Below are 17150 nucleotides of genomic sequence, written 5' to 3'. Positions count from 1 at the left end.
CATTCTGATGTTTGGGGCCCATCCAAAGTCCCAACTTTGAGAGGCTCACGTTGGTTTGTTACTTTTATTGATGATTGTACTAGAATGACATGGTTATGCTTGATGAAGACCAAAGATGAAGTGAACTTGTTGTTTCAAAAATTTCATAAAATGATTGAAACTCAATACAATGCAAAGGTTCGGGTTTTGCGTAGTGATAATGGTGGAGAATATCAAAGTTCTGATCTTCAAAAGTATTTGGAAGGACATGGCATCATTCATCAGACTACTTGTTCCAATACACCCCAGCAAAATGGAGTCGCTGAACGAAAAAATCGACACTTGTTAGAGGTTGTTCGTGCTTCCTTGATAGCAGCAAAAACACCAATATCTTATTGGGGAGAAGCAATCACATCTGCCGCATACTTGATCAATCGGGTACCTTCTAGCTCAATTAACTTTCAAACACCTCTCCAAGCTCTTACTAATGCCGTAGTTGCCCCAACCGTCCCAAATCTACCTCCTCGTGTTTTTGGTTGCGTGGCATTTGTGCATCTACACAAGCACCAACGCACCAAGTTAACTTCCCATGCATTGCAATGTGTGTTTGTTGGATATGCATTGCACAAAAAGGGATATCGATGTTACCATCCTCCAACTCGACAAATGTATATTACAATGGATGTGGTGTTTCATGAAGATTCAATGTATTTTTCATCTGAGTCTGAACTTCAGGGGGAGTACCATAAGGAAATTCAGACTCTCGATTATGATTATCATATTTCTGAGGAAGATGAATCTGGACAATCTGAACTAGTGAACCAGGAAGTGGGTGAGTTGGATATGAGTGGTCAACAATTTGGGTCCGAAGATGTCTTCATTGAAATACCAAACCAATCGTCGTCTGTTGAGGGTGTTCTTAATTTGGAGCTTGATCCATTCATGAAACGGTTACCACATCGTCATAATAGAGGTATTCCTAAACCCACATATGAACCTGAATTGTCTACTAAAGTCAAATATCCCATGAGCAACTATGTGTCTACCCATCGTTTGTCTGAATCAAATAAGTCATTTGTAAATCAATTATCTACTGTAGCTATTCCTAACAGTGTGCAGGAAGCCTTAGCTGATCCAAGGTGGAAAGCAGCCATGAATGAAGAGATGAAATCATTGCAGAAGAATGAAACATGGGAACTCTAGAATGTCCACCAGGAAAGAAACCAGTTGGGTGTCGTTGGATCTATACTGTGAAGTACAAGGCAGATGGTAGTATTGAACGATTTAAAGCAAGACTGGTAGCAAAACGGTACACTCAGACTTATGGAATTGACTACACAGAGACATTTGCACCTGTAGCTAAGATCAACACAATTCGAGTATTACTGTCTTTAGCTGCAAACCTAGATTGGCCATTACAACAATTTGATGTGAAAAATGCCTTTTTGCATGGCGAGTTATCTGAAGAAGTATATATGGATCTTCCACCAGGATGCATGATGTCAGAAAAGCAATGTCAGAAGGTGTGCAAATTGAAGAAGTCATTGTATGGATTGAAGCAATCCCCGAGAGCATGGTTTGGAAGGTTCACAAAGTCAATGAGAGCTTTTGGCTATCGTCAAAGTAATTCAGATCACACTTTGTTCCTAAAAAAGCAACATGGTAAGATTACGGCACTCATCGTATATGTGGATGACATGGTAGTTACAGGAAATGATCCTGAAGAAAGAAAAGCTCTACAAAATTATCTATCTAGAGAATTCGAAATGAAAGATCTAGGTCATCTGAAATACTTTCTTGGGATTGAAGTTTCTCGATCAAGTGAAGGAATTTTTCTGTCTCAAAGAAAGTATGCCTTAGATCTTTTACAGGAGACTGGAATGTCGGGATGTCAACCTATTAATACACCAATAGAAGAAGGTCTGAAATTGTGTGTTGAGCCTAATCAAGCATCAACCGATAAAGGAAGATACCAAAGACTTGTGGGGAGATTAATGTACTTAGCTCATACAAGACCAGATCTTGCTTATGCATTGAGTGTAGTGAGTCAATACATGCATAATCCTGGAGAACAACATATGAATGCAGTCATGCGTATTTTGAGGTATTTGAAGAATGCTCCTGGGAAGGGAATTTTATTCGCAAAAAATGTTGATCATCAGAGTATAGAAGTATATACTGATGCTGATTGGGCTGGTGCAGTGGATGATAGGCGATCTACATCTGGTTACTTTACCTTTGTAGGTGGTAATCTTGTGACATGGAAAAGTAAGAAACAAAATGTCGTCGCTCGTTCAAGTGCAGAAGCGGAATTTAGAGGTATGGCTCTAGGACTTTGTGAGGCATTATGGCTAAGACTCCTCTTACAGGATTTAGGTTACCTATCTAGGCAACCAATCCGATTGTTTTGTGACAATAAAGCCGCATGTGATATTGCTCATAATCTAGTACAACATGATCGTACAAAGCATGTCGAGGTGGATAGATTCTTCATTAAGGAAAAGTTGGATGATAAGATTGTGGAATTGCCTAAGATTCGATCAGAAGATCAATTGGCCGATATCCTTACTAAAGCTGTCTCAAGTCAAGTGTTCTCAAAATTTTTAGACAAGTTGGGCATGTGTGACATCTATGCACCAACTTGAGGGGGAGTGTTGAGATATTAGGAATGTTTAGATATTAGGAAAGTTGAGATATTATGAATATTGAGATATTAGGAATATTGAGATACTAGGAATATTAAAATATTAGGAATATTGAGATATTAGGAAAGTTGAGATATTTGGATATTAGTTGTTATTTCCTTATATCATTCTTTCCTTGTATCATTCTTTCCCATTCTTAGAATGGTGATTACCCTCTATATATACTCTGTACATGAACGAATGAAAGTATGAATGAAAAAACTACAATTTATCAATTTGAAGAATCCATTTAGAGATGATGTGGCGACACAAATGCAATATTTTCCTACACCACTTATTAAACAATAGGGAGAGGATCAGCTTCAAGATCAAGGACGTGGACAAGGACGAGGAAATGGAGCAACATTAGATGGTCCCTTAGATCAATCCGAGTTGGAAAGATGTCACCAACGCCCATAACGAAGAAGGAAGCCTCCTTCATGTGACACACATTGATGAATTTATAACTTTTATCGAACATAAATTGATGATACATGTTGCTCTTTTGTTGCTTGTTGGTTTATTTGTATTGATGATGCATACTAACTTTTATTGGTTGTTAGGTTATTAGTGACATATGTTAATTTATCATCTGCTAATATTGAAGTTGTCATATAGTAATGTTGAATTTTAATATTTTAGCTTTGTTGGTATTCATCGTTATTATTTTGTTAGTTGTTAGGATGTTTGTTGGTTTATTAGTTTATATATATGGACAAAGTATTAGTTTTTTTTATTCATAATAATAGTTGATTTTTGATCATTCAGTATTTGAATACGTTTGATTGTTTAGAGATTAAACATATTAATACAAGTTATCGATTGATATATATATATATATATCTATATATATATATATTTTCTTTGTTGATGGTTCATATGAATAAGGTTATTGGTTTTTTTGCATTCATGAGAATAATTGAATTTCTATCATGGTTGATATTTTATTAATTGTTGGGTTGTTTGCTGGTTTTTTAGCATTTACATAAATAATGTTATTGGTTTTTTATAATCACGATATTTTATTTTATTTTATTTTTATATTTTATTCATTTTACAGTGAAATTTGAAATTAAACATTAATATTTTAAATTTTAAAATTTATATAATAATATTAATTTAAAATTTAAAACAAAATAAGATTATTTATTTTATAAATAATTATTTAATAAATTAATAACAATTTTTTTTATAAAATCATTTTTCACATAAAAAAAAAGAAGATAAATATTATTAAATAAAAAATATTATCAAACTAAATTAATTTTATTAGTTGTAATTAATTGAATTAATTTAAAGAAAAATTGAAGATTAAGAACAATTAAAATTATTTAACTTATTTTTTTTATATTTTATTCATTTTACAATGAAATTTTAACTTAAAGATTAATATTTTTAATCTTAAAATTTATATAATAAAATTAATTTTAAAATTAAACAAAAAAATTATTTATTTTGTAAATAATTATTTAATAAATTAATAACAGATTTGTTTTTAAAACTCATTTTTAACATAAAATTGATAGTAGTTTTTTTTTTTTTTTTAATTCCAAAGTGAAAGAAAAAAATACTAGATAAATACTATTTATCTTATATTAAATTTAGTATACTATTTATAAATTAAATTTAGTAAATAAAATTAATTAATTTTATAATATATATTTTTAATAATTATATTATTGTATAAGTATAATAGGGAATGGAAAAATAGATTTTTAAAGTTTTTTTTTTTTGGAAAACCGGTCTCTTGAAGATGCAATTTATCATGTTTTTGTTTTTTAATTTTTTATTTAATAAATTAATAACAATTTTTTTAAACTCAATTTTCACAAAAAAATTGATAATATTTTTTTTTAAAAAAAATTCCAAAGTGAAAGAAAAAAATAATATATAAATATTATTTATCTTATATTAAATAATATATATTTTAATAATTGTATTATTGTATAAATAAAATAAAAAAAATGAAAAAAGTGGATTTTTTAAGGTTTTGTTTTTTGTTTTTTGTTTTTTAAAGTGAGAATTTCTTACTTTTGTGTTGGCCACTTTGCTATTTGCTTTTTTTTTTTTTAGGATTTGTCATATGGAAATAGGTTTTGTTTTTTGTTTTTTTTTTTTAAGGGAGTCTCACATATGTATATATTTTTTGTACAAATCGTCTCTTTAAGAGACGATTTCTCACTTGATTTTATTTTTTTTGAAATCGTTTCTTGAAGAGACGGTTTCTCACTTAATTTTTTTTTTTTTTTTGTAAAATCGTCTTTTCAAGAGACGGTTTCTCATTTTATTTATTTCGGTAGATTTGGAATTATTTTTCGTACTATGTTGATTTAGGAATTATTTTTTAAAACTTCCATATTCTTATCAAAAATCCCACCTGCCTCTCCTGATTCAGAACCAGAGGATTAAACAAAGTTTTGGCTTAATTGAAGTGGGTCCTGTATTTGGAGCGTAGACATTTTAATTCCAAGTGGGTTGGGTTCGGATTCTCTTCCCGCTCAAAATTCAAAAGCACAGGTGAAAGATTAACAAAATGCAAAAAAGCATTTAAGCCAAGACGGACTAAGAAACGGAGCAGGAAGAAGACATGGTGTTGGACATGGAAGCAGAGAAGGCGCTAATGCAGAAGATTGCTAGGGTTTTAGACGAAAGTGGAGCCTCAAACGCCGCTCACATCAGAAAGCTCAAAGACCTCTCTACCTTCCGATCGGCTTCCTCATCTTCCCTCTTCTTCTCCGCTTTTTCCAAAACCCTAATTCCCCTTTTTGCTTTCCCCAGACGCACGTCCTCCGCGGAGAGGACGGTCAGATTTATCGCAACCTTTGCGAGTAAATGTGACTCCACCACCGCTTTCTTGGAGGAATTCTTCCGCTTCCTTGTTAATGCTGCCACTGCTGCTAACAAGACTGCGCGCTTCCGGGCCTGTCAGATGATTTCTGAGGTACTTGTTCATGTTTTTCCCATTTGGTTGCCAACGAAATGGAGGAAATCCATTTTGGTTTCTAGCTGGGCTTTTACAAATTTTGGACGAGTATCAGGGAACCTATTATTTGGGACTTTGAACATTTTGAGAAACCTATTATTTTTTGGATTGGGATAGATTCTTCAATTTTTAAAATTCTGTATTTTCTAATGACTATCTTAATTTTGTAGATTATAATGCGACTGCCGGATGATGCAGAAGTAAGCAATGAACTTTGGGATGAGGTGATAGAATGCATGAGGCTGCGTGTGGGGGATAAGGTTCCTTTAGTCCGTGCACTTGCAGTTAGGGCTCTTGCACGCTTTGCAACTGATTCTGAAAACAGTGATATCCTTGATTTATTCCTTGAGGCACTGCCTTTAGAGCATAATGCTGTGAGTGTTCTAACCAGTTCATGGGAATTGAAATCACTATAATGAGGATTCAGTCTATCTATATACATTCTTGGAAGATTGAAGGATACTTTCAAGCACAAATTTTTGACAAAAAAATTCACTCCTGAATGAACTTTTGAAATTAATGTTGTTGTTGGTGTTTTTTTTCTCTGGTACATTGTTAAGATGGTAACATTAACTTTTGCCAAAACAATAGCATTACCTTTTCTGGTACTTGGCTATTTTATGGTACATAGCTAAGATGGTATCGGATGTGGTGTGTTTGCAGGAGGTTCGTAAAATGATAGTATTATCTTTGCCACCTTCAAATGCTACTTCAGTGGCAATCCTTGATCATACCCTTGACGTGAGTGAGGTAGTACGCAAAGCAGCATACTATGTTCTTGCTAATAAATTTCCTCTCCAAAGTCTTAGGTAACTTTGACTTATCCCTTCAAATATTCCACACTTCTTTGTTTTTCCTCTCAAATTTTCTTACAACATGAGTTTGTAACTTCGAATATTGTAAATGATGATTAATATAAATCATTACAAGTAGAAATGTAGACTTTCTTTTTCCATTTTTCTATTTTATTGCAATACAAACTTTTCTTTCATTCAACTGTAACTGAAAAACTATTTTTGGTAATATCTAGTAGTTGCAGAGATGTAAAGTTATGATTGGGGGTATTATGACTATAATCTTAGCGTTTTATCTTGCATCAATATTAGTATTTCATTAATCTAACATTTACTTTTCATCTTGCTTCATTTGGTAGCATCAAAGTTAGGACAATTATTCTTCAGAGGGGACTTGCTGATCGTTCTGCAGCTGTTACAAAGGAGTGTCTGAAATTATTGAAGGATGAGTGGCTTGTTAAATGCTGCAACGGGGACCCTATAGAGCTTCTCAAGTATCTCGATGTTGAAACCTATGAATTGGTTGGAGAATCTGTAATGGAAGCTCTCCTAAAAGCTGGGGCAGTACAATTGCAGGATGATCAAAGTATTCGGCAGTTCATAGTAGCAACCAGCAATGAAATTGAAGGTTGGAAGAACTTATAGCTGTTCTTACTTGTTAGAAAGAATTTTTCTCTTTAATTGTTTTCAATTCTATCTCTCTATTAACTATTCTAATGCCTGTCTACTCATGGATGGGAAAGGCTGGGACAGCATGAGCTGATCTAATCGAGAAATACCTCTCTCAAACATCAATATGATCAACAAATAAGGATTTAAAGAAAGCTTTGGGAGCAATATGACTGTTTACTTAGATTGTGAGGTCCATCAAGTCCATTGTCTTCTATACTATATCTTTTAGGTTGGGCATATTGCACACTAGAATATTGTCAAACTGAGCTAACTGTAGCATGCCTTCTGTGTATAGTGACTGGAGTGTTTGATGCAAGAGCATCCAAGCACATGCAGAGACCAAGCGGGTTCATTATTTAATTTGACTTGGTTAGGATGGCTAATTAGCTTGAAAGTTTACTCTCTATTCAAGCTTTAATTATTTATTTTTACTTGAACTGTTCTTAGGATTGTATACTTTAGTAGTTATGTGAGTTGTGTAAACTCTTGAAGTAGTGTTAAGGGTTAGGATTATAATGTTTCAAGGGTAATCCACATTGAGATTGTATAAATCAGCCTAGTATAAGGATTCTTAGGAGTTGTAATAACTTTTTTTTAATCTGAGTAGAAGTAAGGGCACATGTGATGTGGTGTTTGCAATGTTACATTTATGTTAGTAAATTGCTCAAAAATATCTTCAGAACCTATCTCAACTTAGAATAGACCATGAAATTGGAAAAATACAATCAAAACATTTCTACTATGATGAGGTTCCATGTTCGAGTTGCAATAGGAACAAGAGAAAAAATCCCTGTAAAAAGTGTTATGTCTACTATGGTTCCTTAAATTAGACAAATAACATGAATAACATAAAAGAATCATTTAAAAAAAAAAAAAACAGTTTACACTGCCTTTTTTGAGCTGAAATAGTAAATCTTCTTCCAACCACTGATTGTCCTTCTCTCTTAGAAGCGAAAATAATGTATGGATTATTATATGCAACATAAAGAAAATCATGAACATTAGTTTAAAAATAAAAAATAAAAAAAAAATGAAAAAAGATGAAATGTGATAAACCTCATTATCTTTGGTCCTAGCATACAACATAAGATTAATCATTTTTTTAGAGAAGCTGTGAGAGGAAGAAAATTTCTGTGAGAGCAGTGGGACAGTAAAGTAGTATTAGGTGGTTGAGAAAAGGATTGAACATTACAGGATTAAGGAAGAGAAGAACAAAGTCTTAAGAACGATTTTAGGATGGTAGTTTATCTGTTTTAAACTCTGACCTGACAATTTTTACCTAAGGTAAGAGGTTTCTGAAGAAATTTGCAAATGTTGGATAACCCCCAAGGTAGTTAACTACAACAGAAAAATAATAAGGATCAGGGCTGCATGTTTTTAGGTGTTAAGGTGGGGAATGAGGTACCTCAGTTATATCGACAGCAAACAAAGTTAAACTTGAGAAGAAAGAGATACGAAAACCTTGGAGTTTCATAAAGGCCTTTTCTAAATGTGATATATCCTTTTTTGTTATTCATTTTGCCACTCTTGTACTAGTTGCCAAACATTTTGCAGAGAATTTCATTTCTTATATTTCCATAGCAACTTTATGATACAAGATTTTCACATAATATGGTGTATGACAGTATGATTAATACATAAATATATAATGCATACCTAGATGTCTTTAAAGATTAAAGATTTTGAACACGTGGTTTTATATTGTTATAAAGTAGGTGCCTTATTCATGTTATTACTTATATGTTCACCTTAAATATTAGGTTCATCGTGTCAAATTAAGGAATTCCTCGATGGTTACATAATATTTATAATAGTGTAACTGAGCCCTAAAGGCTTGACTTAGGTGGTAGTGGTTGGGTTCCAAATGAGGAAGTTACATGTTTGAACCTTTTGAATACTCTAATTCAATGTTTTAAAAGGCTAAAGGCGGTCTTGAGGCGTTTTGCTTGAATGAGGCTTAAGCCTCAACTTAAACAAATAAATAATAAAAAATTATCAGAAAATAAAAAAATTCTCATAACATCACAATAAATTGAATAATAAAAAAGACATAAACTTCATAATGATAAAATTAATTATTTTTCATTGTTAATAGTTCTAGTTTAGTTCCTTCTTCAATCCTAAAATTTAGCTCTCATGGTTTTACCAAATAATTTTCAACATTATTGTTACTATCACTAGGATCCTCCAAGGACTATAATAATATCCAATTGCTATATTATCCCCCCCATTTGTGTTATTATTCACCAATACCTCTTCTTCTTCATCCACCAATTGTAGTGGTATCTTTTTTCATTTATCAATAATTAAATTATATATGAGATCAAACTAGGAATGTCAATAGTTCCCTTATTCTTCTCAAACTCTTTTTCCCTTCCATTTTAAAAGTTAATTGAAAGTTAAGTAAACCTTTATTTTGTAAAAGGTTTAACTAAGTAGGGACTTGATATAAAATTCATGAAATTTATATAGGAAGTCCACAAAAGCATACATGATAGAACCCATTAAAACTCATTGAATATTGAGACTTAAAGCCTTTTATAAAATATGTATCAAAAGCCAATAAAGGTCGAAAACCCTTTGGATATTTGAGGCTTAGGGCTCAAACGCCTTGAGGCTGTAGCCTTAAAACTATAAGCCTTGATAGGGTGAGTCTTGAGCTTCAATTACCTTAACTGAGGCTATAGCCTCAAGGCTAATTTGTAGAGCCTCGGCTCGAGGCTTGATAGCCTTGTAAAACATGGCTTTCAGTTTGATTATCTAAGCATAACTTTCAGTTTGCAGCATCTTAATGTTTTATGCATATTTATTTCAGGAGAGTCAGGCCACTGCATCCCAAGAATCCAACTAATGGAAGCAGAGGTTGCTCTTTATTGGAAAACTGTGTGTAGGAATTTGCAGCTGAAAGCACAAGTAAGCTGTTTAATTTGATTGTTTTTTTCTTTGCATTAATACTAGAAGTTTTTGTAGGTAACATTTTTAAGAAACCTCTTGCAAGAAGCAAGGTTTATTACTTATTCTATTTCTCAGGAATCTTTTTGTTTTCTTGGTAGGCATGGTATTAATGCTTGAAAATGTCTTTACCACATTTTTATAACAAAGCATGCCAATTGAAGGTTAATCACAGGCATAACTGGTTGGGAACACATTATAATGTTCCTGGTTTGCTATTTGTCATCTAGTGAGTGTGTCACCATGTAATTCACTTACTAGGCTGGAAGTTACTCATACTGAGGTTTGAGTTACCTACACATCATCTCAATTATCTGAGGATTTTATGAATGTTTGAGCAGGAAAGAGGCTCTGATGCTGCTGCAACAATGGGTACTGAAGCAGCAGTGTATGCAGCAGAAGCATCAGACAATAATGACCTTCTAGATAGAGTTCTTCCTGCAATGGTTTCTGACTATGTAGAATTGGTCAAAGCTCATCTTGATGCTGGTGGGTGTAGTTCATATGGTTGATTTGGGCTTAACTTAGGCTCTATTTGGTAATTGTTTTTTAAAACAATTTTTTTGTTTTTTAGAATAAAAAATTAGGAAAACATGTTTGACATCTAAAAACCTGAAAAGAATTTTATGTTCGTAAAAATTGAAAATATGTTGTTTTTAGAGAACATCTTTTAAATCATGTTCGTTAACTATTTTCAAAAACAGTTTTATGTTCTTTAGAAAAAAAAAAAAAAAGGAAAACACGTTTGACAATTAGAAAATAGAAAACAGTTTTTTATTCTTAAAAACGGGAAACAAATAAAAACCAGTTTTAAAACAATTTTTTGTAAACGGTTTTTAATATTTTAGAATAAAAAATCAGGAAAACATGTTTGACATCTAAAACCCATAAAATAATTTTTTGTTCGTAAAAAATATAAAACATGGTGTTTTAAAAGAATATCTTTTGGGCTCCGTTTGTTAACTATTTTTGAAAATAGTTTTTGTTCTTAAAAAAAGCAAGAAAACACATTTGACAATTAGAAAATAGAAAACAATTTTAAAATTATAAAAAGAAAACAACTTTTGGTTTTTAAGAACAAAAAATAGTTTTTTGTTCGTTAAAATAGAAAACATGGTATTTTCAGAAAATATTTTTTAATTGTTTCCACTTGTTTTCTAAGGGTTTTAAAAAACAATTATACAATATGGAGAATGATTAAAAATAAAACAATATGTATAAAAGTTATTTTTAAAACATATGTAAAAAGATAGAAAACATGTTAAAAGCATTTTAGCTTTCCAAATAGACTTTTGTTCTACAAAACATTAGAGAATAGTTTTAAAAAATTGTTCTAAAAAACAATCTTCGAAAACACTTTTCAAACATAGTCTTAGTTGTTTTTAGTTGTTTTCACTTTATTTTTAATTTTTTTTAGGGTTGTTTTAAAAGTTAATTATACAGATATAGAGAATGATTAAAAATGAAGCAATATAATAAAAGTTATTTGTAAAACATATTTAAAAATATAAAAAAACAAGTTAGGAAGAGTTTAAATTCTCAAATAAACTTTTGTTATATAAAATATAAGAGAACAATTTTCAAAAACTGTTTTTTCAGAACTATTTTCAGAAAACAGTTTTGGAAAATGCTCCCCAAACAAAGCATTAGTTCATATTTTTTATTTAGCTTTACAATGTTCTACTATCTGATAATTTCAGGATCAAATTATTGTTTTGCATCTCGGCAGCTACTGTTGCTCGGTGCTATGCTCGATTTCTCTGATGCTACAAACAGGAAGGTTGCTAGTGGTTTTGTGCAGGAACTATTGCACAAGCCTATTGAATATGAAGTGGATGAAGATGGGAACAAAGTTGTCATGGGAGATGGGGTAAATCTTGGTGGTGACCGAGAGTGGGCTGATGCAGTGTCAGGGTTGGCAAGGAAAGTCCATGCTGCTGTTGGTGAATTTGAAGAAGTTCTTCTTGGCGTTGTAGAGGAGCTTGCTCAGCCTTGTAGGGAGAGAACAGCAGATTTCCTGCACTGGATGCACTGCCTTTCTGTGACTGGCCTTCTCTTGGAAAATGCTAAATCATTCCGTTGGATGCAAGGGAAATCCATTGAACCTGATGAGCTACTGCAGTCCCTATTGCTTCCAGGGGTATGAATTCTGTGAAGCATTTTTTTGGATTGTTACTTGCACTGAGCTATATCTTTCTTAATCCTCTTTTTCTTATGGAAGGTATTAAACATTTATAGGAATATGAAATGCAGGCAAAGCATGTTCACTTGGATGTGCAGAGGGTTGCTACCAGGTGTCTTGGCCTTTTTGGGTTGCTGGAGAGGAAGCCAAGTGTGGAACTAGTAAAACAGTTGAGGTTTTGTTTTATTAAGGGCCCTTCTTCAATTAGTATTGTGGCTTGTAAGGCATTGATTGATATTGGAATGTGGCATGGTCCCCAGGAAGTAGATAGAGCAATGGGGCTGGAGCTCTCATCACTGCTTCATGAAAATAAGATGACCTTTAGTCCTGTTAATTTGTGTGATATGAATGAGGATTGGAATGTTGAATTGCTTGATCTGTTATATGCCGGACTCAATGTAAATGATTGGATCAAATCTGTAGATATGGATGAGAATGAGTCAGTTCAAGCTATCCTAGGGGAGGGGTTTGCAAAGATTCTTCTTCTGAGTGAGAACTATCCAAGCATACCTGCTTCATTACATCCTTTATTCTTGAGCAAGCTTATAATCCTATATTTCAGTAATGAAACTAAAGAACTGCAGAGGTGGGTTACTTTGTGGCTTCCTATATCTGATTCTTAATTCTTTTTTATTTAGTCATTTATATTGATATCTTTTTGAGTTCTTGACCAGGTTGAAACAGTGCCTATCTGTATTCTTTGAGCATTACCCATCACTCTCAGCTGATCACAAGGTAAGTAATATAGATTCCAGGATGTGATGTCTCTTATATTTGTATCTAGCATATTACTACACATGGCATTGGATATACTTGTTAATGGCCCTTTTTCTAATTTAATTTTTGAACCTTTTGTTCTTTTTCTTTAAATGCAGAAATGTATATCCAAATCTTTCATGCCTGTCATGCGTTCAATGTGGCCAGGGATCAATACCAGAGCAGGGGGATCTCCTTTTATGGTGTCTAATATGCGTAAGCTTGCAGTTCAGGCATCACGTTTTATGCTGCAAATGATGCAAGCTCCCTTATATGCAAAAGAGACTAAAAAACAGAATGAAAACCAAAATAATGAACTGCCTGAAGTGCTAGATGGTTTTTCCGAGCCTTTACTTGATTTTGAATGTGGGGAGGAGGGTCTTGCTATCCGCATAGCTGCAGAGGTAAGAGTTTAAAACTGTGAGATTCACTTGGCATATGGTTATTTCTTGACTATGAAAGATGGCAAGGAGTTGAATATTTCAATCCTCACGCTTTGTGCTATGTTTTTAACCTGTGACTAGTATTTTATGAATATTATGATGTTTAATTTATGAAGATAGTAGGAATTAAGGAGGAAAAGGTGGAAAATTTGGATAAAGACATTAGGAATGTATATGGACCATAGTTGTTAAAAACTTACAATACACGATGCATAAAAACTTATGATACACAATACGATACAATGAACAATACTTAATTTGTTTATTTTTTTTATGGAAATCGATGCATATCACAGTCAGTATCTTATTTTAAAGTTATATTTTGTTAATTTGAACTTGTCAAAACTTTAGCATTCAATGTTTTCATAGCATATAATATAGTTTAACCCTGTAGATCCTACTATCTTTTTTACTCCATACTTTTAATAGATATTCACACATATACATAATATTTTCTATTTATTTTTTGCTATATAAAAAAACTTATGATACATTATACGATATGTTACACGATACAAAAAAAATAGAAAAACAATACATGATATGTTTTACAAGTTAACGACTATGATATGGACAATACACATTGGATAGATGGAGATAATGAGAAATTGACAAATATATCAAAACCTTAAGGGAAAATTTGATATTAAAAAACTATAGATAAAATAAAGAGAAAATAGAAAATTGTGGCTATTGTATCTTTAATTTTGATTGGCATTTTATAAAATCTCATTTTGTTATTTTGGAATGAGTTGTAATCTCATTAATATTATAATCTGGCATCAAACAGTGGACCCAGATAGATCCATACTCTATTGGGAATGGGTGAGTTATAGTTGGTTACCATGGTGTACCTAGTCTTGATGTAAATTCTGTGCAAAGGATACTTTGATGAAATGGGGCTATATTGTTTTTGTTTGAATGTTTTATTTAGGTGGTAAGTTTTCATGCAAAGAAGACACCTGCCCAGAAATCCTATGTCTCAGCACTATGTAGAGTACTCGTGTTGCTTCATTTCCGGTTATCGGAACAAGGGGCAATAAAGTTAATGAGGAGGCTTTTAAATCGTGTAGCTGAATCTGCATTTGCAGAACGTGAGGTTGTAAAAGAGTTGAAGCGCATGGCCGAACGTCTTAAGGCAATAGATAGAGAACCTGATCAGGAATTATCCCAAGAGCAGGCAAATTGTATTTTGGGTAAAATTCTTCCTTCTCATAAGTAGACTTTGAACTGATGTTTAGGCTGCATAATTGGAAATCTAAATCATGGAACTGGTGCCAAAAGCTTCTTTTAATTTCCAGTTTGAGAAGACAGACCAACAATTCATAGGAGGAATCACTTCCTGCAACAACTTGTTGGCTGTATTCCATGGCTGGCAACTTAAACAAAGAGCTGGCATTTCCTTTTGAACCATTTCCTAAATCTGACCTTATGGAATAACTACATTCGGCTGGAAGTTTTTTTTGTTTTGGCTGTCTCAGCGGCAGTTCCAGTTACTATAGTATCTGTTACAAATGATAAGAAATGAAGGTTTTAGATGGACTGTTCTTCTTTGACTCTAAATTCTGTTTTGCTTTTATACTTATCACCTAATAACAATATTTTCCCCATCAATGCATATTTTAGGAAGGTTAGAGCTTGAATTGAACTTTGATGTGGATGATTCCATGGAAATACAACCAACACCAGTCTCACGCTCGAGCAGGCCTGCTCGTACCAGGCAAGGAGTAAGAAATCAAGAGTCTTCCTCTGAAGAAGAACTGTCACCCACTTCTTTTGTTCCTAAGGTTACTGGCACAACAAACACACGCTCACAGAGGGCAAGCAAAATTGCAGCACTGACCAAGATGACTGCTAATAGAGCTGTGAGGATAAGCAACGAAGATGATGAGGAACAAGGATCAGCAGTGACATCTCAGGAGGATTCCGATGAATCTGATCAGTCTGATGAATGAGAAGATGGAGATGACGCCATTATTGTGACCTGTGCCTCTACTCATTTGCGGCTGGATGGTTGTTTGTCAGGTTGGTTTAAGTTTTAACCACAGATTGTATGAAAGGATTCACCAGTGTCTTGCTGAGGTCGTGTTATGGCACTAATAGAAGGTGGTCTTGTTTGCTATTCTACAAGCCAGTAGTTACTATGTTCTGGCTTTTTCCCACTTCTTTTGAGGGGTTCACGATGTCATGAACCAGATTGCTTTTTAGTGTTCAGTGATTTTAATTTTTGATTTCTAGTTATTGTTTGCTTATGCTTGTTGAAACTGAAAATGTCAAAAACTCATGATTATTCTTAATTCGCAATACTACATTACGATAAAAAAACGTTCATAAGATTGAAATTGAGATTTTATAAAATAAAAAGCCCTCCTCTGTGATACATCCGTCAATCAACGGAAATGACACATCCTATGAATCAATTCAACTCACATGGGGATCGATACTTTTATAAGACTAAAGATTTGTACAAAACATGTATTTGAGCGCATAAAGGGAAAAAATTGAACAAACCAAACCAAGGATGTTTATTCAATCCTAGCAAACTTGCACCATTCTTGTGATCACCAAATCTAGTCTTTATTGAGTTTGAAGAAATTTATGTGCCTATGCGAATTATATGATATGCACTTCTACCATGACAAACAACAAACCCATCATTTATCATTGCAGATGCTTTAATTGTTACTAATTTTTCATTCCATTTGGTCATGCCTAATTCTTTACTACGTTTTTCATTCAAAAAGACTTTTTACTAGGCAATTAAGCATTGGAGTGAAAATTTAGTAGTAGCCCATTGCCCATTGCCCAATGGTTAATGCTTTAGCCCTTGGTCTCCATTTATTGTTTTAGTTTTATTTCCAGGGATAGATAGAAACAAATAGTACACTTTGTGAAAGTCCAATCATAAGTATAAGGAAGCAGAAGAGTAAAGATGAAAATATTGATTTTTATAGATATATCAATAGTTGAATTTCATGGATATATTGAGATATATTAAAAAATATCGGTGAATTTTTTATTAACAAAAGAGATATTGAAGAAAACTTCAATAAATGATAAAATAATAATTTTTGAAAAATAACATATATATAATATATATTTTACAAAATTCTTTAATAATATATAGAATTTGAAAACACATCAATATTAAAATTATAATATATTTAGTTTAGATATATTGAAGGATATAAAAGAAATGATAATATATGTTTAAGTATTTTTTATGAAAAAATATTCATAATTTTATTAATAAATTTATATTTATTTAATATTTAATTATATATAGATTTGGAGTCTTTTCATTTCATACCTAAGAACCAGGTTGTTCACACATCAAAATATTATGCAGTCATAGGAGCTCTTCCAAACACTCGAGCAACCACCTTGCACTTCCCCATAGAGAGCAACACACCTGAATCTAAAAGAGTTATTAATATTATGTTATAAAGAATTAAGCCAAACACATGAGTAGTATATTGCTTCAACGTATCTGTAGAGATGCCCCAAAATAGTAAACATCACAAAATGGGGTGCTCAAGAGTAACCAAAATTATCATCATAAATGAGGTTCTCAAGAGTTAGCAATATTACTATGTAACTGTTGCTCAGTCTACTGTAAAAGCCATGAGTAAACATCAAATATCAAATACAATAAAGGACAAGCATATTATAAAACAATAAAGGCATATGAGCACACAAATGATC

General features: G+C 32.6%; 1 protein-coding gene across 1 annotated transcript; it reads left to right on the top strand.

The window, feature by feature from the left end:
• Positions 1-5126: 5126 nt before the first annotated feature.
• LOC117932874 (condensin complex subunit 3-like) lies at positions 5127-15691 on the top strand. The gene is made up of 12 exons (XM_034854175.1): positions 5127-5604; positions 5817-6020; positions 6310-6455; positions 6800-7068; positions 9928-10025; positions 10406-10553; positions 11765-12204; positions 12318-12832; positions 12921-12981; positions 13122-13406; positions 14380-14641; positions 15072-15691. The coding sequence occupies exons 1-12, from the start codon at positions 5251-5253 to the stop codon at positions 15398-15400; spliced, it is 3111 nt and encodes a 1036-aa protein (XP_034710066.1). The 5' UTR covers positions 5127-5250; the 3' UTR covers positions 15401-15691.
• The last annotated feature ends 1459 nt before the right edge of the window (positions 15692-17150 follow it).

Source organism: Vitis riparia, chromosome 16, assembly GCF_004353265.1.
Source record: "Vitis riparia cultivar Riparia Gloire de Montpellier isolate 1030 chromosome 16, EGFV_Vit.rip_1.0, whole genome shotgun sequence".
NCBI lineage: Eukaryota > Viridiplantae > Streptophyta > Magnoliopsida > Vitales > Vitaceae > Vitis > Vitis riparia.
The sequence above is the reverse complement of the archived record's forward strand: the minus strand, read 5'-3'. Positions and strand labels throughout refer to the sequence as shown.